The 23415-nt window shown below is 42.7% G+C and overlaps 1 protein-coding gene across 1 annotated transcript; it reads right to left on the bottom strand.

Annotated features, from left to right (window-relative positions):
- Window positions 1-10643: 10643 nt before the first annotated feature.
- On the bottom strand, window positions 10644-11875 carry LOC148024818 (uncharacterized). The gene is made up of 2 exons (XM_087693776.1): window positions 11300-11875; window positions 10644-11155 (listed from the first exon to the last, which is right to left on the bottom strand). The coding sequence occupies exon 1, from the start codon at window positions 11736-11738 to the stop codon at window positions 11334-11336; it is 405 nt and encodes a 134-aa protein (XP_087549902.1). The 5' UTR covers window positions 11739-11875; the 3' UTR covers window positions 10644-11155; window positions 11300-11333.
- Window positions 11876-23415: the final 11540 nt, after the last annotated feature.

A 23415-nucleotide genomic window follows, 5' to 3' on the forward strand; every position in this document is an offset into this window, starting at 1 on the left:
CGTACATAGCAAGTGTCGAAAGGTCCCCAAGAACAAATAACTCTACTTTTTTCTCAAAATCCAAGAGAGAAGACTTGCACGACATGAAGCAAGAAGACCAATTGGATACAAATTTTCCCCATGCCTTGTGTGAGTGCTCCACAAAGCATGTATTTAATATATTATTTATCTCCAAGCTAAAAAATAGCCCAAATTTACAATTAGCACGCTTTAGCTTTTGTGTTTGCTTTTGTCCAAATAAAGAATAAAGCAGTTGGGCACCCCATGAGTCGGGTTGTGTCCAAATACAATGACCAATTATGAATATTTAAATCGTGCATCCATGCACATATAAAATAATAAATATATGTCAAGCGCTTTAATAAATAAGCGCGTCAAAATAAATATTGGCGCCATGCCTAAGGTGCGCGCCCATCAAAAATGAGAATTTTTTCTAAATATCTTGAATACATGCTATCGCCCAGTGCTTCCTAGTACCACCACCGCCTCCTCTACATATCAACTGAAGTATTCACAATTGTTAGAAAATAATAAAATTAAACTGACAAAAGTGAATACCTAGCAGTCTTCAACTACAAAATAAATAAATAGGTTGGAACTCTGCCCTAACCTTAATTTAATACGAGTGCGTACTCTAAACTCATAAATGTCCATTAATTTAAATATGTATTTTGTGGAATCACCCACTTGCACATTAAATTAATGAGACGCCTGAAAAGGATAGGCATCCCCATCAACTTTTCGGACAAGGAATCCACCTTGTGTACGAGCCCTGGCAAATATAATTTTACGGAATCTACTGCAAAACCTCACAGAATCCACAAATAGCAAGTGTGATGGTCCGGCCCTTGGATACCCGCTTAGGACTCCCTGGAGACCCCGTCTAGGCCCCGGGCAGACCCTTCCCCCAACTTTGCCATCTTGACCCCTCAACACGTCATGGGGCACCCTAACGCGTCACGAAATGCAACACGAAATGCGACACGGATTATGATATGCTCACAAGAATGCACAAGGGCCCGAGGGCCACAAGTCATATTCATAGCAAAAGTGTATGTACAAGATAGCCGAAGCACAGCAAGGGACTTTGTCACGGTGGGTGGTGGAGCTATCAACGCGCTGCAACACGACACCAACATCGTGGGTGAGGGGGTACCAAGAGAATGCACAAGGCCCCATCTTGAGGGCCACACGTCATATTCATAGCAAAAGTGTATGTACAAGATAGCTGGAGCACAGCAAGGGACTTTGTCACGGTGGGTGGGTGGAGCTATCAACGCGCTGCGACAAGATGCCAACACCGTGGGTGAGGGAGTACCATAGCAAAAGTGTATGTACAAGATAGTCGGAGCACAATAAGGGGCTTTGTCATGGTGGGTGGGTAGAGCTATCAACACGCTGCGACATGACGCCAACACCATGGGTGAGAGAGTACGACTCCACCCACCCACCGTGGGCACGTTGATAGCTCCACCCACCCACTGTGACAAAGTCCCTTGCTGTGCTCCGGCTATCTTGTACATACACTTTTGATATGAATATGATGTGTGGCCCTCAAGATGGGCCCTTGTGCATTCTTGTGAGCATGTTATGATCTGTGTCACGTTCCGTGATGTGTTGGGGTGCATCGTGACGTGTTGAGGGGTCAAGATGGCAAAGTTGGGGGAAGGGTCTGGCATTGCTCCGGGGCCTAGACAGGGTCCCCAGGGGGTCCCGAGCGGGTATCCAAGGGCTGGACCACTACAAGGGAATGGGGCAATAGCGACGCCGATTAGCGACGGCGGATATCGGCGTCGCTATAGGCGTCGCTATTTGCGTCGCAAATAGCGACGCATATAGCGACACCAATTGCGACGCCGCAGAGAAAAAAAGCGCGGCCGAAACCAGAGCGCCGTTTTCATTTTCTTTTCTTCGCCTTTTGAGAGCGAGAGCGAGGGAGAGAGCCAAGGCTTTGTGAGAGAAGAGGAGGAAGAGACTTGCTGCCGCCGCCGCCGCCGCCACCGCCACCGTCGTTGTTCGCGAAGGAGAGGAGGAGCCCTCGTTGCAAAGAGAAGCCGCCCACGCTCGCCATATCTCATTGGTGAGTCTCCCTCTCTCTTTCTTTTACTTGTTGAAGGTTTAAATCGTTCTCTTTTGTTTGTTTAGGAGAGGAAATGAAAGAGAAGGAGAGGGAGAGGGAGAGAGAGGGAGAAAAAGAGAGGGAGAGGGAGAGAAAGAGAGGGAGAGTGCATTCTCTCTCTCTCTCTCCCTTTTGCTTGTTTAATGTTTAAATTACTTTCTTCTTTGCTTGTTTAGGAGAGGAAACGAGAGAGTAAGAGAGAAAGAGAGGGAGAGGGAGAGGGAGAGGGAAAGAAAGAGAAAGAGAAAGAAAGAGAAAGAGAAATAGAGGGAGAGGGAGAGGGAGGGGGAGGAAATAGGAGAGGGAGAGAAAGAGAAAGAGAGGGAGAAGGAGGGAGAGTGCATTCTCTCTCTCCCTCCCTCTCCCTTTTGCTTGTTTAATGTTTGAATCACTTTATTTTTTGCTTGTTTAAGAGAGGAAATGAGAGAGAAAGAGAGTGAGAGGGAGAGGAAGAGGAAGGAAATGAGAGAGGGATAGAAAGAGAAAGAGAGGGAGAGTGCATTGTATCTCTCCCTCTCCCTTTTGCTTGGAGGATGTTTAAATCACTTTATTTTTTGCTTGTTTAGGAAATGAGAGAGAAAGAGAGATAGAGAGGGAGAGGGAGAAAAAGAGAAAGAGAGGGAGAGGGAGAGGGAGAGGGAGAGGGAGAGGGAGGGGGAGGGGAAGGAAATGAGAGAGGGAGAGAAAGAGGGAGGGGGAGGGAGAGGGAGCGAGGGAGAGGGAGGGGGAGGGAGGAAATGAGAGAGGGAGAGAAAGAGAAGGAGAGGGAGAGGGAGAGGGTGAGAGAAAGAGAGGAAGAGAGGGAGAGGGAGAGAAAGAGAGGGAGAGGGAAGGGAAGGAAATTTAAGATAATATACGTATGGATAATGGTATGCAATGTGCTTTGCATACGGCCACGTACTTCATCAAAATGAACCCAAAATTATTGTTATAGAAGAAGAAACCCTTAAATTGAGTATAGGATAATTTCTCTCAGGTCTTATGACTATGAGTAGAATTGATTGAAATAAATTTTATTACTATAGTTATAAAATTTCATAGATGGTGCGCATTAATTTTAAAATGGATTACTTATACTCAAAGCCGAGATATAACAAAAAATTATCTACCGGGACAAACAAATCGTTGAGCATGATACAAGGCCGAGATATAACATCAGAAAATCTCTCGACTACTATATACAATGCAAGGTTTATGGTCAACTTGCAACTTGATGTACATCTCCATAAAGCTATCCATTTAAGCCTCGTTTGCTGTAATGTAGATAAGATGGCAAACGAAGAAGGTCCTATTGTTCAAGACCGCGAGTCGTATCTTAATCAGCGTGTCCCATGTCCTTGCTCTCAATGCAAGTTGGCAATTAGACGAAAACGCCGATTGTCTATAGAACACGTACGACGATTTGGCGAGTTTCAATCTGAGATCATTGATCAGGCGATTGCAGACTTTCAGCAAACGGTAATTTGAAGTTAGCATTTTTCATGCATTGTACTCTCAAGCTAATTAAAAACCATACATAATAAGATTGGGTCTTGTTGGCAAATTTTGTATCCAGGGGGGTGATGTCTCGACCCAAGGGGGAGTGCACCCTTTGCGGCCAATTAGAAGAGTTCGTGGACGTGCGATGGATGGATTGCAGGAGCCAATCGACCACTCGCAAGGCCCATCTATACCGTCAATGCCAGAGGAGACAGACAACCTTCCCGACTTGCCTACAATCTTGGAGCCTGAGATGGAGGCAATGATCGATGCATTGATTCCCATGGATGTTGAGACATCTGACCCGCTTAGAGAGGAAGCATCCATACCATTATATGATGGGTGCCGAGTATCTCGATTGAAGACATTGCTTGCACTCTTAAGTGTGCAAGCAAAATATGGTTGGAGCGATACGAGTGTGACTGAGTTATTCAGGTACCTTGCACACAGACTTCATTGTTTTTTTTAAAAACAGTATTATTGCAAACATGGATGGATTTTTCAAGGTGTTTTATGATTTTTTCAGGTTATTGAAATATCATATATTGCCACCTGCAAACACCATGCCTGAGTCTCGTGATGATGCACGACATGTTTTACGGAAGCTTGGCATGGACTACAATAACATCCATGCATGTATCAACGACTGCATATTGTTTCGAGATGAATACGAGACTATGGAGACATGTCCAAAGTGTGGTGCTCACAAGTATCGATAGGACTTGCAAGGGCAGACCATCCCTCAAAAAGTTCTCAGACACTTTCCGCTCATCCCCCGCATAAACCACATGTTTCGCACGTCTGCCATGGCAAGCTTGACAACGTGGCATGTGCAGAATAGGTCCACGGATGGAGTGCAACGAATATCAGCAGATTCGCGCGCATGGAGCCACATTGACTCTACCTTCCCACGCTTTGCGCGAGAGCCAAGGAATCTTCGGCTCGGTCTTGCCATGGATGGTTTGAACCCATTCGATCTGCGTTCGACTTCTTACAATGTGTGGCCTATAGTGCTTGTCAACTACAACATTCCTCCATGGCTTTCTACGAAGAAAGGACATCTCATCCTTAGCTTGCTCGTCCCGGGCCGCTACAAAGTAAAAAATATGGACGTGTATCTTCGTCCATTAGTCGATGAGCTTAAGATTTTGTGGGAGGAGGGGGTCACGGTGCAAGATATGAGCAGGTGCGATGGTCAGCGGTCAGCCAACATTCGAGCCATTCTCATGTGGACGATGCATGACTTTCCGGGATTGGGAGAGTGCTCAGGTGAGCAGACCTTTGTTCTCGCCGGTAATATCTATATTTTATTTCATTCAATCAAGTATTCACTAGGTCGTGGATCGCCTTGCAGGTCTCGTTACCTCAGGTTATCATGCATGTCCATTGTGTGGGCCACAGTTAGACTCCCGAAGGTCACGAACCATGAAGAAGATGGTATATCAAGGACACGCCGCTTTCTTGCCGGAGGATCATGAACTCAGGGAAGGTTTTCTTGGACGACCTCCAGCACGTATGAACGCTGCAAGCTGGTACGAGCTGAAAATGGTAAACCCGGATTCACATCCAAATGGAATGCGACGGTTCTCAATTTTCTACGAGTTGCCATATTGGACCCACTTACAGGTCAACCACTTGTTGGATCCCATGCATATTTTCAAAAATGTGGGCAGCTTGCTATGGGACCACATCACAGGAAAGAGAGACACTATGGGGTCACGAATGGATTTAAAGGAGGTAGGTAAGATGGAGGCGCTTTGGCCGTAGTCGAGTGCTGAAGGGGGAGTGCAACTTCCTCGCGCTCCCTGGGTTTTGTCTACCAAAGAAGAGCGCATTGTGAAGCAAGTAATCAAGTCTATCCGCACTCCGACGGGTATGATGCGTTCTCTCAGGTCCGCATTTTCTAAAGATGACCAAATTTCTGGGCTAAAATCCCATGATTGGCATAAGATATGTCAGGTTTGTGAACAGAATGGATTTTAATTAGCGTGGACATTTTGAAATTTGAAAAGTGACCATTATTCTTAATGCTTTCTCATTTGTGGTAGTTTGTCCTACCGATCGCGATCGCGGGATGCCTAACTCCAGAAATTCGCGGGGCCATTTACAAGCTGTCGACTTTGATGCAATGGATCTCACAGAAAGAGATTAAGACGTCCTCTATTGAATCCGCAAGGCGGGGAGCAGTTGAGACGGTCTGTCTCTTTGAGAAATACCTGCCCACTAGCATGCTCACGATACAAGTTCACCTTCTTGTGCATCTTGTGGATGAAGTGGAGATTGCTGGACCTGTCCATACGCGATGGATGTTCTTCCTGGAGCGCTTCATGAAAACCCTGAAAGGCTTTGTGCGACAACGAGCTCGTCCGGAAGGTAGCATGGCGGAAGGTTGGTTGGTGTCAGAGGCGTTAGTGCATATCTCACAATGGCTACCAACGGTGGAACCAGACAATGAAATGCTATGGACGCTGAAGGACGATGACAGGTTGACTGGAGATGTGGTGGTTGGAAATGGGGTAGAAAAAAGAATGGATGCCTCAATGGAAGAGAAGGTGAATCGCTTTTGTATGTTGCACCATGCCTCCATGGAGACGTGGCTCGCCAAGTACCAGATTGCAAGGCAAGATCGAGAGGAAGCGCGAGCTGAATTCCGACGCAGTACGCGTCACCGACCGATTCGATATCCCGAAGGCATGGAGGAGATGCCGCGGTTTATGTCAACACGATGGTTGCATGGAGCCTTGACCGCAGCATCCAGCGAAGGGACAGAGGTCTCAATGGAGGAGTGGGAGTTCTCGAGGGGATGTAGTCCAAAGGTAATGAGGGGTTTAGAATGTGTCGTATCTAAATTTGCTTACTACATCTAATTTGAGTGTTTCAATGTGCAGTACAAAATACATAGTGCAGCGTGGTCGCGCAGACGGCATTTTCGGGTGGAGCGTATTGACAAAATGTGCTCCACAATGGACTGTGGTGTCATGGCAAGGTTTGAGCAAGAGAGCCGGCGACGAGCAACGGATCCGAACACGGTTGTGGATGAGATGGAGTATTTTGGGAATTTGCAAAGTATTATTACGGTGGATTACCGTAGCTTCTCCATGATAATATTCGACGTGCAGTGGTTCAAAGTGGTACTTGGAGGAGCTGGCGCAACAGTTCAACGAGGTCCATCTGGATTTCTCGAAATAGATTCCGAAAAAAAATGGATGGATTTGCGCGACACCTTTGTGTTGCTGGCCCATTGTGAACAGGTACAACTAGGCATTTGCTTGCTAATTGTAATACGACATGGTTTATGTCACAATGGTTTGAAGACGATTTGTAAGTGTTTGTGAACAGGTAATCTTCTATCCAAATCCCCGACAACCTCGATGGTGGTATGTTATACCTTCAACTCCTCAAGGTGCGAGAGTATACGATCAAAGCGATGTTCCAGGCATAGATGAAGAAAATATGCAAATAGAGGGATCGAAATTACAAGGGGTGGAGGCCACCGCAAGCTTGGAGCCCGCATCGGCTAACAATGATGGAAATACAGAAGTCGTAGAATTTTTTGAGAACGAGGCAGACTCGTTCTTTTGTGGTGACATGTCTATCGACCTTCCAGTGTATGCAGAGTTGTGTCAGGAGATTAACATGGGACCATAGAATACTTCATTCTTGGAGAATTGTATTACTCAATTCGTTGTTTAGATCTTCCATAAAGGTAGATAAGATATGCATTTTAAGAGGGATTTTTCAAAAATGATTTATATTAATGTGCTTTGTATAGTTTAAATTGATTATTCTAACATTATTTTTTATCTATGCAGGTATCGATATTTTCAGGATGAGTCGAGGGATGAGCGATGAGGAGTTTCAGGAGATGATGGCACGTATGTCTCCAGATCAGCTCGCGAGATTCAGAGAGATTGCAGATCAGGAGCTGTCTCGTTCTTCGTCAGGGCGCTCTGCTAGATCAGCTTCAGCGCGATCAGATGCTTCAGCTTCGAGCAGACGATCTCGACGCTCGCGACTTGGGCCAGAGGGAGGGACTGCGACTGCAGGAGGATCAGGGGGGTGCTGCTGTGGAGACACGGACGCGGTGTCTCCGTCTCGTCGTTCAGCTGGAGCTCGGTCACCTCCAGGATTTGTCACACCTGTGGGGACATCCACTCCAGTTACTCCGGCTTTTGCGCAGCCGTCGGCAGATGTCACGCCTTTTGGTGGCACTCCTTTTGGTGGCACCCCCTCTGGTGGCACTCCTTTTGGTGGCACCCCCTCTGGTGGTACCCCTTTGAGTGGCACTCCGGGAGAGGGTACCCCCGTCGGTACACCGGATGTTCAGGGGTCTCCTGGATATGCCCAGGAGCGTGGACGGAGATGGGAGAGGGCCCATACAAGGCACACTCCTAGGGATTATGGATACCTAGTGGATGGCAGGTCAGGAGCCATCATCATGAATGATGAGGGGAGGAGGGTGATGGCTCGCATGAGGGAGTTGTGCCAACAAGTTTTTCGGCACAACGTCCTAGATCATTGGAGGAACATACCGGAGGGGAGCAAGGAGTACATAGTAGCATCCTTGCACGAGGAGTTCCCGGTGCCAGCCGCAGTGGATAGATTCTCTACGGGCTGGATGATGGATTGCATGCGTGCATACATGTCACATAGACGATCCGACGCACGCAAGGCAATCAAGAGTGGGGCTCCAAAGCCCGAGTGGTTAGATGCAGACGACTGGCGCCGACTGAGGGAGGAGGCTACAAATTCGCCAGGACGTTGGAGTCAGCAGCGGGAGGCGGCGAGGGCACGAATCGAGGCCGGATCGGTACATCATCTTGGGAGTGGCGGCCACAGGACATATTTGGAGGACTTTGTAAGTTTCTCTTTTGTTTTGCTTATTTTTTTTTTTGAGATATTCTTTGTACTGGCAATCATGTTTCTAACAGTTAGCATTTTGTTTTCTTTGCAGCACTCCATTACAAATCGCGATCCGCAAGGCCTTGAGACTCGATATGCAGAGAGGCACGGTCTCAGATCATTGATCGACCGATTGTATAGACGCGGCGGCCCAGTAAGTCACTCATCTTTCTTGTCCGTAGTTACCATGAGATATTTGAATGCATTATTGTATGGTGGATTGATATGTTGTTTCTTTTTCTGCAGAATCCGTTTGATGCTCCTTTACAGCGGGAAGAGCTTTCGGGGGACGACGATTTGTAGCTCGCCCTTGGATCCTTAGAGCTGACATACCTTTAGTTTTTAGTCGCCCGATCTATGTAGACATTTTCTATGTATTAGTGATATTGTTTTATGATTGTACTAATCGCATTTTATGCGATATCATGTATTTATTTCATCTATCAGTTTTATGATTTCAGTATACATTCTTTTTGTTTGCAAACGCTTTGTATGCAGCAGTGCAGAAACTATTTTGTATGGCTCTCATACAACACACAGTGCGCCACAAAATTTTTTTTTTCTCTGTTACCGTTGCTATTTGCGTCGCAAATTTACTGCACGCGTCGCTATTGTCGTCACTATCAGCGTCGCAAATTCTCTGCAACCGTCGCTATTTATGTCGCAAATGCGACGCATATAGCGACGCATATAGAGACGCATATAGCGACGCATATAGCGACAATTGTATGGCGTCGTCAATAACGACGCTTTTTGCGACGACGGGGGCAAATTTTGTTGTTTGTATTTTCGTCGCTTTAAACGTCGCTATAGGGTCTATATCTTGTAGTGGACCATCACACTTGCTATCCCTGGATTCCGTGAGGTTTTGCGGTGGATTTTGTAAAATTATATTTGCTGGGGCTCGTACACTAGGTGGATTCCTTGTGCGAAAAGTCGATGGAGACGCCCATCCTTTTCGGGCATCTCGTTAATTTAATGTGCAAGTGGGTGATTCCATAGCGGGTGATTTCGCAAAATACATATTTAAATTAATGGACGTTTATAAGTTTAGAGTGCGCACTCGTATTAAATTAAGGTTAGGACAGAGTTCCAATCTATTTATTTATTTTGTAGTTGAAGACTACTAGGTATTCACTTTAATTGTCAGTTTAATTTTATTATTTTCTAACAATTGTGAATGCTTCAATTGATGTGTAGAGCAGGCGGCGGTGGCGTTGGGAAGCATTGGGCGATAGCGTGTATTCAAGTTATTTAGAAGAAATTATCATTTTTAATGGGCATGCGTCTTAGACGTGGCACCAATATTTATTTTGATGCGCTTATTTATTAAAGTACTTGATATATATTTATTATTTTGTATGCTCATGGGTGCACGATTTAAATATTCATTATTGGTCATTGTATTTGGGCACATCCCGACTCTTGGAATGCCCAACCGCTTTATTCTTTATTTGGACAAAAGCAAACACAAAAGCTAAAGCATGCTAATTGTAAATTTGCGCTATTTTTTAGCTTGGAGATGAATAATATATTAAATACATGCTGAACTCACAAAGTATGACATGGCTCTGATATCATGTTGGAATATTAGAGTTGCAGCATGGAGGAGTGTACACAAGAGAGAGAAGAGAGCTCACGAAGTACAAGAAATAGATCTTGCTTATTCAATTTCTCATGAAGTACAATTGGTACACTCTCTCCTTTACTCTAAGAGTGACCCTTAGTTCATTCACACCTCACCTTCCCTCATACCCTTACTTATAGAGAATTCTTATGCTATACTTCAAAAAATCACGTCCTTTTACAAGCAGTAATCTTATCCATATATCTTCAAGGTTTCAAAAGAGAATTGAAGGTATCTTGCTCTTACATTAGCTTTTATCTTATCATATATCTTTGATTCTTCTAACATAGCATTACCATCTATTTCCACAACAACTTGGCTTCACCAATGAGATGTAAATGCACTATCATGGATATACTCACTACATTAGTTCCAATTGCAAAGAAATAATCAAACATACTATCAATCCAAACATCCATATCCACCTCAACTTTGGTGTCCTTGTAATTGAAGCCTAGCATTTGATTAACTTGAGAAGGAATTTCTTCACTGGAAGTTATCTATGCTTCTATCTTTATGTGCGTGAAAAACACTTTATCTTAGTTTCTTGAGATGATACTCTATGTAGCTTGACAACTAATTTAACTATCCACAAGTATTATCAATCCAAACCCTTGGATTCACTTCACAAACTTTCATGGTTTGATTTTTTCTTTCCATGATGTTGTACCATAATTGTGAGTTATGAAATGTGTTCGAGCTTGTAGTACCTTGTTGTGAGACATGATTCATGGCATCAAACTTGATAAAGAAGCACAATGGGATGGCTTGCTAGAATAGTTGGACAATGAGGGCCATGGAGTCATTGATTCTGCAGCGGCTTCAATACTGGCAAACCTTTATGTGAAGTCCATGTGCTCCTTTACGTTATGTGCACTTAGATGCAGTGGCAATTTGAGCCATTTTTAAGCATTTTCTTAGGTACAATACTAACTTCCATTAGCATGTATGTAGAAGACCACTTCTTCTTTTCTGGTGTGTTTCTTGAGTTGCAGCAGACTTGTTTTGAAACTCGCTTAAAGTTTCGCCTTCCTCGTTTTATAGCAAGGCGAGAGAGACAGACAGACAGACAGATAGACAGACAGAGAGAGAGGTCTATAAGTACAACGTTCACGCTTATAATAGGGATGGATGAGCAGAGACATCTTATGAATGCAGGCGAATACAAGTACCGGGAGGCGGCCGCGACCGGGGGCGCTACCTTCATTAGAAGTCACCCGTGATGGGCACGGCGTCTTTCTGGTTGAGGACCGTTCCAACGCCCAGGGCCACCAGGTTGGCAGTGACGAGGCCTGGGCTATCGACGGAGTTGAGGACCACGTACCACCTTCCGTCCAACACCATCTCAGCCGTAACGACGAGCTTGTTGGCCAGGTAGTAGGCCCCGCTCGGGAGGCTCACCGCCGGGCCCGCCGGCTGCAGCGTCGCCACATTGGCGCTGCGGGGGTTGGTGGGGTCGTTGCCCACGCTCACCGTCTTGTTTGAGTAGTTGGACAGCACGATGTTCGCCCGAGCAAGCCCTATAATCCACATTAGTACCAGAGCAACTGTGGCCACCTGGATCATGATTACATGATGCCTGCGGCGGGCGCCAGCAGTGATCATCGCCATCGCGCCGCCCTCCACAATATTCGTCAGCACACAGCTCCCGCAATATTAACAGGCCGTGGATATATATGCCTTAGTGTAGTATAGCTGTCAGCTAGACCGATCGATGGCTTCTTCGAGCTGCGACAACCTCTAGCTTTATAGGGAGCTGCCGATCTAGCTTTACAGAAGAGAGAGCCTGGAACTTGGAAGGCCCGCCGAAAGAAGATGGACGAGTAGATTTCTTATAATCCAATATTCATTAGCTATCAATATTCCAGCCGCGTTGCTGGATTAGCGTGCCGGACCTTCAACGCCCTATACAGTCAGAAGCCAGCTCATGCAGGTTATTATTAAGGCCTATCGAGTACCGGCTCGTGAATCACCTGCCTCTAACAAATGCAGATACAACTAGTCGTGCCGCACGATGATCATGATCGATGACTATTCTATTCTACAAAACATGATATCGACCAGCACGTGAATCACAAACAAACAATGATATAAGTTTATAACTAGTCGCGCCATGCATAACCATTCAGCTACATTTTGACTTTTGGATTTAATGGGATCATGAGGATGTCTAGATAGTTCGCTTCCAAGTAAAATTATCTACCTACTAGCCAGTCTACAGACTGGTGAATTAGGCCATTTTCAAAGTGAACTCTCTACATATCCTCGTCAAAGCCACTGCCCAATGTTTGCTAAGAAGTCTTATAATTTCAGCCCACTAATGCATAACGTGTCCCATTAGCTAACTTGCAGCAATTATCAGATCTAGGAGAGTCAGGATTTAGTAAAAGATCCTACAATATAGCTTTAAAACTTTTACACAACCTATAACTTCTTGCTCAAAGGACCCACATATAAGAGAAAAGTAACTTGCCGAGACTTGTCGGAATATGTCGAGTTTAAAGGCATACATTGCGTGCCAATAACTTATTTACTATTAAAAATTGGATCAAGGTTGAGACTAGAAAGTTTTAGCTCCATAAAAATGTAAGAGATTGCCATAATAGGAAGCAATATGTCATGCATAAAGCATTAGAAAATGATGTTCTTAACTAGAAAGGACACAAAGAAAGGTCCACGGGGAGAAAAACTACCTATGATAAAGAGATGTGAAAAGTCCTCATGGAGAGTGCTTACGATATAATCCATTTTATTGAGGTCCTAAGCTCTCCATTTCTTTGTTATGCCATGCACGCACACGTCCACAACAAGCTCATTCAATGTGGTCATGATTGTCCTTCCTTTGATATAATTCATGATTAGCTAACTTGTATGGTAATTAATCAAGTACGAGAAATTGGGCGTATTAGGCGAGGATGGGGTTTTTCAATTCTAAAATATTTTATCTCATTTTCAAATATTTATCAATTAAATTATTTTTAGATATTTTTCACGCACAATTTTGTAGAGACATAGAAAATAAGAGGTATTGGTGCAATTTAAGACACTAGATAGACCAAGAAACCATGCTTTGCAACTTAAACACCCTATGCAATACATGAAAAGATGGATGCATTGAGGCAGGTCATGCCTAGCCTATTTTATGGTGCTTATAGACTATACAATATTCATGCACATGCTCATTGATTAGAGTTAAAATAGTTTATGCTCAATCCCTCACCTCTCAACAAAAATAATAATAATGCGCTTCTCTCCTCTGTCATGGGAATTTTGGTTTAAGCTCTGAAAGTGGATGATTACCTGTACTTTCCAAAGTTTTATGCTTTGCTTGCAGGACATAAGGAGCAAGGCTTATGGGAGAGTTTACTTAGTGCATTGGCTCAATTTACAAGAAATCTTAAGTGGTGGAAAGTCAAATATGAGGCTAACTCAAGAGGAGGACTTTGCAAATCCTAGTTTTCATGCGACCTAGTGTATGGCTTAAGGGGGGGGGGGACTTGTGGAACGCAAAGGGAAAAAGAGAATAAAAGTTGGGAGTTTGGGGGAAATATTCCCTAGGAGTAATTAGGCACAAATAGGTCAAAGGGGGACAACATCAAATGTGGAATGCAAAGGGGGAGATTGGGCATGCAAACTCAAGTGGATTCAAGGGTCAAAAAAGGTTCCAACACCAATGAGGGTATGTCTTGTGCTTTGGAAGAGAGAAAACACTTTTTATTCTTATTTTGACTGAGATTGATAGGGTATACATTAGGGTAGCTTGTTATCCATAGGTCTTTAGCCTCCTTCTACAGGATCTAAGACCATCTATGCAAAGAATCTTACCCTCTACCGTAAGCGGAGGCTTTATACTTGTCAAAGGCATAGTTTTAAGAGGATTTGGAGTAGCATATAAGCATTTTTGTGCAAATGTAATAGACAGATCAAATAGGGACAAAGTACAAAAATTAGTCCCCTATGGAGCTAATATTTTGTGTAAATCACTATGCAGGAATTAAAGTTGTTCTTCACCTTTTTATTCCCAACACCTCAGGTTGAGGAGGCCTACTCTAGTTTGGAGCCTACTCATTTCAAAGCTCCAATGTCACCTAGTTAGGTTAGTAGGGAAGGTCTAATTTCTGTTACTAGGACTGAGCAACAACTCCAAACTCAATTTCAAGGCACTACTTTCAATCCGGTTTCCTTGGATATAGTCAAAGCATAACTGGATATAGGTGGTTTGAAAAGAGCTTGCTACTAAGGAAAAGGACTCGAAACAATTGGTAGTAAAGCAAGATGGTGTAGACCTCTATATTGACCAACCACAATTGGCTAGTGCTCCCACGGGATTAGGGTGCACAGGAGAGCAAGGTCGACTTCAAGACAAGCAACATGGATAAGATGGTAAATATTTAATCATAAAAGTAACATACTGACAAAATCCTCTAGATAGGTGTATGTGCTAGCTACCACTATTATGTTGCTGCATTGAAGTAGCCTCTAGTCACACCCTCACAACTTTCCTCTCCTATCTTTGTGTAGAGGAAGTGGCCTCATCTTTGATCCTTCTCCAATCTTCTTTGTCTAACCACTTTGGCTTTCCCCTTATACTCTTTCAATGTTGTCATTGCTTCACATCACCTATGCCTCGTGTACATTCTCTCAATCATCCACCCACTAGTGGAGAATTGATTGGCATGTGTTGGAATAGGGAATAGATTATGTAGGCTATCAATCACATATTGCTTGGGGTTCTATGGGTAGATTTTTCCAATTTTCTAAAACATTGTGCCAAAACACTTGTTAGCACAACTTATGCAAGTGTGTGATGACCATCTTACCCTCATTAGTCATCATCATTGTTTTAATATCCCTGTCTAGTCGATAGGAGTGGTCTAATGGCACATGCCTTATCAAATCTAGGAGTACACTATGAAGTGTCCCATGATTACTCTATGTCAAAGGGCATATGAGCAAGAGTGACATCTATAGAAGACTAAGAAAAATCGTGCATTCTACTAGGGTATTGAGTCTCATTGGGCATGGTGAACGGGGCAAATCATGGTCTACAGATTGATGAGAAGGGGTCATGACATATGTGTCTCTACAATACCCACCTTCACTTGCACCATAGTCACATGCACCAAAGTCACCATCTATGTCACAACTCTATAGAAACAGAATTTGTATCCTTTTTCATTAATTTGTCTATATAATGATTTATTAAATTTATTTCCTTTGCACTAATTAGATATAAAGAAAAGTGCATTGGAGCTGGCCACTGATGAGTGGTCACAGGTTATGGTGGACCCACGCGGTGGGTTAGAGAAAAGATAGTTCACACTTCCACCTATATGACCCGATTGGGCGCCTGTGACTAGAACTCACGCATATCAAGGTTAGACTCGCACACAGAAAGGATTGATGCCTTGAAGTGTGGGCTAGATCCACCAGAACAAACAGTTACAATCAACAAGATGGCATGATCATGAAATGCTTGTATAATGTGCATGTGTGGGCTGAAAGCTTGAAATGCACTTTTCTTTGCATAGGAAAGTCACATGAAGATTCGGATACCATTTTTGCGATGTACACGGAAAAAGCTTTCATATGACACCCATATTGGGGGGGTCCCTAAATTTTAGGAGATCCCTAAATTTTAGGAGGTCCCTAAATTTGAGGAGCCTCGAATTAGCCTAAAAATGCTAGTCCTAAAAAAATAGGGATGTCATTCTAAAAATAGTAAGTTCTGTACTCTGACTGTGCTTACTAAATTTGGTTGTTTCTATTCTTGACAGTATTCAACCCAAAAAGGAAGGCCATAGAGAAGAGACAAGTGTCAAGACACTTGTCACACAAGCTTCCAAGTGTCCCACCACTTGTCACATCTCATGACATGTGGCTGGACACTTGTCTTGTGCTACTCCACTTTCCCCTTTTGTACTAGCTCTCCCCTCTCCTATAAATAAGAGCTCGTTTTTCTTCATTCATCATCATTTTTCTTTGTTGTAAACTCATGTAAAGAACCCACAGATAGCCAGAAACTGGCCCCATCCATCCCCATCATCATCCCCCACTTCTCCATTATCAAATTCCTCCATATTCCCTCTTCTATCACTGTTTTTTTTACAAGACAGCAAGCCTGTAAATTCATTACAGCACCTCCTTCTCGAGCTCTTTCTTCCATTTTAGCTACAAGAAGAAAACCCTATCCATGTACTGCTGATCAACGATGGAGAAAGGCTGAATTTCCCTTTTTCTTCTCTCATACTGTAAAGAAATCAGTTCTTATCATTGCATAATAGATAATGCATGTGTGTTTGTACATCTTTGCATGATCTTGTGAGAGTGAGAATTACTTCTTCTCACTCTCAGGTTGATTGTAACTGAGCTCTTCCCTAAGGGACTTGAGTAGAAATGCATTCCTTCGGGGGGGGTTGCCCATCTTCAACCCTCAATCTTGTCTCCATTACTTTTACATTTTCATGGCTGTAATTTTGTGAGTAATTTTCATTTTCAGCTTTAAGTGTTCATTCTCTTTTATATTAAATCTCGAAAACAAGCGAATATCATAATTGTTAAGCATACTACGTTGTTCGGGGCGTTTACAGTGGTATCAGAGCTTTGGCTCGGTCCTCACCCCCAACACTGGTAGTGCTTACAACTATAAGTTTGTTTGTTTTCAGACCTTGCATTGAGTGCTTGAGCATATATTTTTTTCTTTAGTCTCAATGGATCAATCGAGTGCTATCCTTCAAGCCATTCAAAGTCTTAGAGAGGAGAATCAGCAAATTCGTGAGCAACTTCTCAAACTAGAAAAAGTTGAGAATCCCAAAGAATTCAAGGAAAGAAGCCCATCTACTTCAAGGAGACAAAGCCATACCAATGAAAGGAGCCGATCAAGAAGTCCAACTACTTCTAAGAGGCAGTCCCATTCTACTTCAAGACAAAGAAAGAGATCACGTCGAAGCTCATCCTCTTCTTCAAAGTCATCTGGCGCCTATTCTGATGGATCCTCTTCTAGTAATGAAGAGTCACACCCTTCTCGTGGAAGACCTCATCATCGTCAAAGGCGTCGACATTCTTCACCCTCGTCTCCATCTTCATCCCCATCAAGCACTTCATCATCTTCAACCTCAAGATCCGAGCATGGACGAAGGCATAAGAAGAAGAAGAAGACTAAGTCACTATCTCAACTTGAAAAGAAGATCAAGTTCAGTATGTATGATGGTTCCCGAAATCCTGATCTTCTTCTGAAGTTTATTCGTCAATTTCAAATTTTGTATGGTCGTGACAAGTATAAAGAAAAAGAAAAGATTAAGTTTGCAGCTTTACATTTAACCGACTTAGCCCATACTTGGTGGACGGGGTTGGAATATGATCATGCTGCCCCAAAATCATGGCGGTCCTTTGTTCGCTTGATACAAAGCCAATTTCTTCCTGTTCATTTCAAAAGAGATGTAAAAATGGAATGGGATCGGCTTTGGCAAAAGAAAAATGAGTCACTTGGTGACTATACCAAGAGATTTTGGGAGCTACTTTTGAAGGTCCAACATTTCAAGAAGATCAGCAGTTCAGAAAAGCTTAGGAAGTTTCAAGGAGGTTTGCATTTTAAACTTCGTACTGCTCTTAATCATTATCATTGTTCTAGTCTCAGGGAACTCATTGACCATGCTGAGACATGGGAGATGGAGCACAATGGCAACAAATCATTCCAAAAGAATGATAAGAAGAGAGTAGCTGATGATGAGGAGTATTCAACCCCAAATGAAGGACAAAAACAGTGGCAAAAGCAGCCATCAAATCAAAAGAAGATGAAGCCCTATGCACCTCCTAATGCTCCTCAATTTCGCTCCAATCTATACCCACAAGCAAAGCAACTTTCCGAAGAAGAAAAGCAACGCTTCATGAAAGAAGGGAAGTGCTTTAAATGTGGACAAACAGGCCACATAGCGAAGCAATGTCCAAACAAGGGACAAAGCAAGGTTTCTTACAACAAGCCTAAGTCGCCAGTGAAAATCAATGCTATCAGTGATGTACTTGCAAACACAACTCACACTCCAGAGACGCGCAAATTATTAAAAGCTTGGGGACAGTTGCAAGGTAAGCAAGCACTATTCTTGATAGATCTTGGGGCGAATGAAAATATCATTTCCTTGCAATTAGCTAAAGAGCTTGGATTAAAGAACGAAGAGATGGACACTCCGGCAGAAGTTCGCCAAGCTTTAAATGCTGATGAAGGTGACACAGTGAAGACTGTGATACCCTACATTGGCAAGCTCAAGTTTCAAATTCAAGGCTACAGTGATGAAGATACCTTCTGTATCGGAGACCTTGATGGTTGCGATGTGATTCTTGGCATGCCCTGGAATCATAGAGTAGATTCAACCATCTTCTCTCAGAAAAAGAAGGTAGAACTCACCAACAAAGGCAAGAAGTACGAGATCCAAGCTGGAGTTTCTGGAGACACCATACCTATGGTAAGCCATATGCAAGTCTCTAGAGCAATTAAGGATTGTGTTCAATGTTGTCTGCTTTATGTCACTGATGTAAAAGATAATATGAATGCTAAAAACCAAGAGCAACTTCAGCTCTTGGAAAAGTATAAAGATTGTTTTTCGGAAGATCTTCCTTATCAGCTTCCCCCAGAAAGGCCAGAAGACCATCATATTGATATTATCCCGGGCAGTTCTCCTCCTAATATAGCACCATACCGTGTGAGCCGTCCTCAACAAGAAGAAATCAGAAAGCAAGTCGAAGACCTACTCAACCGTGGGCTAATTAGGCCAAGTAGCTCACCATTTTGTTCACCGGTTCTTCTTGTTCAAAAGAAAGATGGCACATTCAGGATGTGCATTGATTATCGAGCCCTCAACAAAATCACTGTGAAGAATCGGTTTCCTATTCCCAAAATTGACGACATTTTGGATCGTCTAGGAGGCTCAAAGGTTTTCAGCCGCATTGATCTAAAGAGTGGTTATCATCAAATTAGGGTAATACCACAAGATGTACACAAAACTGCTTTCCGCACTTCATACGGTCTTTATGAATTCTTGGTGGTTCCTTTCGGATTAACCAATGCACCAGCCACCTTTAATCGAATGATGGAGCGCATCTTTAGAGAGCATCGACAATATGTCGGTACTTTCTTTGATGATATTCTTGTCTTTAGCAAGAATGAAGAGGAGCATCATCAACACTTGGAAATTGTTCTACAATTACTACAACAAAATCAACTCTTGGTAAATGGTAAAAAGAGTGAATTTTTCATGCATAAAATAAATTACCTTGGGCATGTCATCTCTTCTGAAGGGATTCAGATGGATCCTGAAAAGATCAAGATAATCCAAGAATGGCCTCATCTTCATGATGTACATGAGGTGCGATCGTTTCTTGGCTTACGTTCTTATTACCGCCGCTTCATCAAGCATTTTGCACATATGGCTTCTCCACTTCATGACCTTACAAAGAAGAAGATCTCTTTCCAATGGAAGGAAAAAGAGAAGGCAGCCTTCACAAGGCTGAAAATAGCTCTTACTTCTGGACCTGTTCTTATCATTCCAGATCTGGTAAAACCATTTGTGGTGGAAGCAGATGCTTGCGGTAATTGTATTGGTGCAGTGCTAAATCAAGAAGGCCATGCCGTAGCCTTTGAAAGCCGCCGTCTAAATGATGTGGAGAAAAGGTATGACATTTATGAAAAGGAGCTCTTAACAGTGGTTCATGCTTTAAAGATATGGAAACATTATCTTTTAGGCAATGAATTCCTTATTAAAACCGATCATCAAAGCTTGAAGTATTTCAAGACTCAAAAGCATTTGCAGGAGAAACATGCAAGATGGGAAAATTTCTTGTCTATGTTTCATTTTCAAATTATGTACACTCCAGGGAAACAAAATGTAGTTGCTGATGCACTTTCTAGAGTGCCTCGCATTGCAACTATTACAGTGGCTCATCATGAAGATTTTCAAACGATGAAGAATACTTATGATGAAGATACTGATTTTGCAGCAATTTGGTCAAATTTACAGCAAGGAGGTTCTCATCCAGATTATTCCATCAAGGACGGTTACCTTCTCATGAACAATCGCCTTTGTGTCACTCTTCCTGTTCGACAAAAGGTGCTTAAAGAAAGTCATGAACCCCCTTATGCAGGGCATAGAGGGAGGGCAGCCACTCTAAGTGCAATTGAGCGCTACTTTTATTGGCCAACATTACGAAAAGATACACATAACTTCATTGAGGCTTGTCTGGTATGCCAAAAATCCAAATATGATAGGCAGAAGATTCCACGATTGTTGCAACCTCTTCCAGTGCCCAAAGATCCATGGGAATCTATCACAATGGATTTCATCTCAGGTATTCCAAGAACACCTCAAGGTCATGATATGATTTGGGTCATAATTGATAGATTCAGCAAACAATCACATTTTATTCCATGTCATAAAACATTGAAATCCGCACAAGCTGCAAGACTTTTCATTCAACATATCTTCAGATTACATGGTATGCCTTCTGAGATCATTTCAGATAGAGACTCCAAATTCACAAGTAACTTTTGGCGTGCTTTATTTGAGAATTTGGGAACCACTTTAAAGTTCTCCTCAGCTTTTCATCCTCAAACTGACGGCCAAACAGAGGTGATGAATCTCACTCTTTTGGATATGTTGAAAGCTTATGTTAGTGAACATAAGTCACAATGGGAGAAATATCTTCCATTATTGGAGTTTGCTTACAACAATACAGTGCACTCATCCACAGGGAAAGCTCCAAATGAAATAGTACAGGGTAAAGTGATTCCTCCTCCAATTATTCGCACTAAAGATAAGATTTTTGCTGCTGATGAGTTTGCTTCAGATTTAAAAACAACAATGGATCAAGTTCGAGCCACTATCAAAGTTGCGCAAGAGCGACAAAAGAAGCAAGCAGATAAACGAAGAAGACCTTTGGCTTTTGAAAAAGGTCAATATGTCTTGCTAAAGTTTGATAAAAGCAGGCTCAAACAAGGTTCTGGTCAAAATTCATCTTTTCCAAAGCTCTACAGTAGATACTTTGGACCCTTCAAAGTGATTGAGAAAATAAATGAAGTTTCTTATCGACTTGAGCTTCCTACTCATTGGAAAATACACAATGCTTTTCATGTAAGTTTGCTAAAACCTTACATAGGACCAGAACCAAAGGAACCCATTACTGAAGATCCCCCAGAAGTTGAAGAAACAGAGCAACTCTTGGAACCTGAAAAGATTTTGTTTCTCAAGGATCGAACCACGAGAAGTGGCCTTGTGACACGAAAATTCTTACTAAAATTCAAGAATCTACCCACAACAGATGCACAGTGGGTAGATGAAAAATTCATGAAGGATTACCCAAATATTCTACAGCAATATCAAGAAGCTTTTCAGCTGAGGACAGCTGAATAAAAGCCAGAGGGCTGTCACAACTCTATAGAAACAGAATTTGTATCCTTTTTCATTAATTTGTCTATATAATGATTTATTAAATTTATTTCCTTTGCACTAATTAGATATAAAGAAAAGTGCATTGGAGCTGGCCACTGATGAGTGGTCACAGGTTATGGTGGACCCACGCGGTGGGTTAGAGAAAAGATAGTTCACACTTCCACCTATATGACCCGATTGGGCGCCTATGACTAGAACTCACGCATATCAAGGTTAGACTCACACACAGAAAGGATTGATGCCTTGAAGTGTGGGCTAGATCCACCAGAACAAACAGTTACAATCAACAAGATGGCATGATCATGAAATGCTTGTATAATGTGCATGTGTGGGCTGAAAGCTTGAAATGCACTTTTCTTTGCATAGGAAAGTCACATGAAGATTCGGATACCATTTTTGCGATGTACACGGAAAAAGCTTTCATATGACACCCATATTGGGGGGGTCCCTAAATTTTAGGAGATCCCTAAATTTTAGGAGGTCCCTAAATTTGAGGAGCCTCGAATTAGCCTAAAAATGCTAGTCCTAAAAAAATAGGGATGTCATTCTAAAAATAGTAAGTTCTGTACTCTGATTGTGCTTACTAAATTTGGTTGTTTCTATTCTTGACAGTATTCAACCCAAAAAGGAAGGCCATAGAGAAGAGACAAGTGTCAAGACACTTGTCACACAAGCTTCCAAGTGTCCCACCACTTGTCACATCTCATGACATGTGGCTGGACACTTGTCTTGTGCTACTCCACTTTCCCCTTTTGTACTAGCTCTCCCCTCTCCTATAAATAAGAGCTCGTTTTTCTTCATTCATCATCATTTTTCTTTGCTGTAAACTCATGTAAAGAACCCACATATAGCCAGAAACTGGCCCCATCCATCCCCATCATCATCCCCCACTTCTCCATTATCAAATTCCTCCATATTCCCTCTTCTATCACTGTTTTTTTTACAAGACAGCAAGCCTGTAAATTCATTACAGCACCTCCTTCTCGAGCTCTTTCTTCCATTTTAGCTACAAGAAGAAAACCCTATCCATGTACTGCTGATCAACGATGGAGAAAGGCTGAATTTCCCTTTTTCTTCTCTCATACTGTAAAGAAATCAGTTCTTATCATTGCGTAATAGATCATGCATGTGTGTTTGTACATCTTTGCATGATCTTGTGAGAGTGAGAATTACTTCTTCTCACTCTCAAGTTGATTGTAACTGAGCTCTTCCCTAAGGGACTTGGGTTGAGCAGAAATGCATTCCTTCGGGGGGGGTTGCCCATCTTCAACCCTCAATCTTGTCTCCATTACTTTTACATTTTCATGGCTGTAATTTTGTGAGTAATTTTCATTTTCAGCTTTAAATGTTCATTCTCTTTTATATTAAATCTCGAAAACAAGCGAATATCATAATTGTTAAGCATACTACGTTGTTCGGGGCGTTTACAATCTATAGCACCTGAGCCTACTCCAAGTCGGGGTGGGTTAAGTGGGGGACCTCAATTTCTGCTATTCTTTCCCTTCTTGTTTATTCTACAAAGTTTCTTATAGCTTGATGCTAGCCTTCACTTTCTTGCCTTTCTTTGGCCTAGCATTCTTCCTACACCTCATTAGATTCCTCCATGGCCGTTTCAAGGGCATGATTCTCCTATGATGGTGTTCCTTCCCCCTCACCCTTTTTCTTTGTAGCATCTTTCTTTTTCTCCCCTTTAACAGTCTCTTTGTCCTTGATTTTCTCTGGGGCATCCTGTTGTGCCTCTTCTCCATTGTTGGCTTTCTCCTCCCCTTGTTTTTGGATGGCCTCTAACTCCACTTGTTGTGCTTATTCTGCTATTTTCCTTCTCTCTTCTTCAATCTATATTTTCTTCA

The sequence above is a fragment of the Lygodium microphyllum genome, chromosome 15 (assembly GCF_053477565.2).
Source record: "Lygodium microphyllum isolate KBCC chromosome 15, Lygodium_microphyllum_v1.1.10, whole genome shotgun sequence".
NCBI classification, from domain to species: domain Eukaryota; kingdom Viridiplantae; phylum Streptophyta; class Polypodiopsida; order Schizaeales; family Lygodiaceae; genus Lygodium; species Lygodium microphyllum.

Coding starts and splice junctions, on each gene's coding strand:
- LOC148024818 (XM_087693776.1), bottom strand. CDS start 11,738: ATGGCGATGATCACTGCTGGCGCCCGCCGCAGGCATCATGTAATCATG.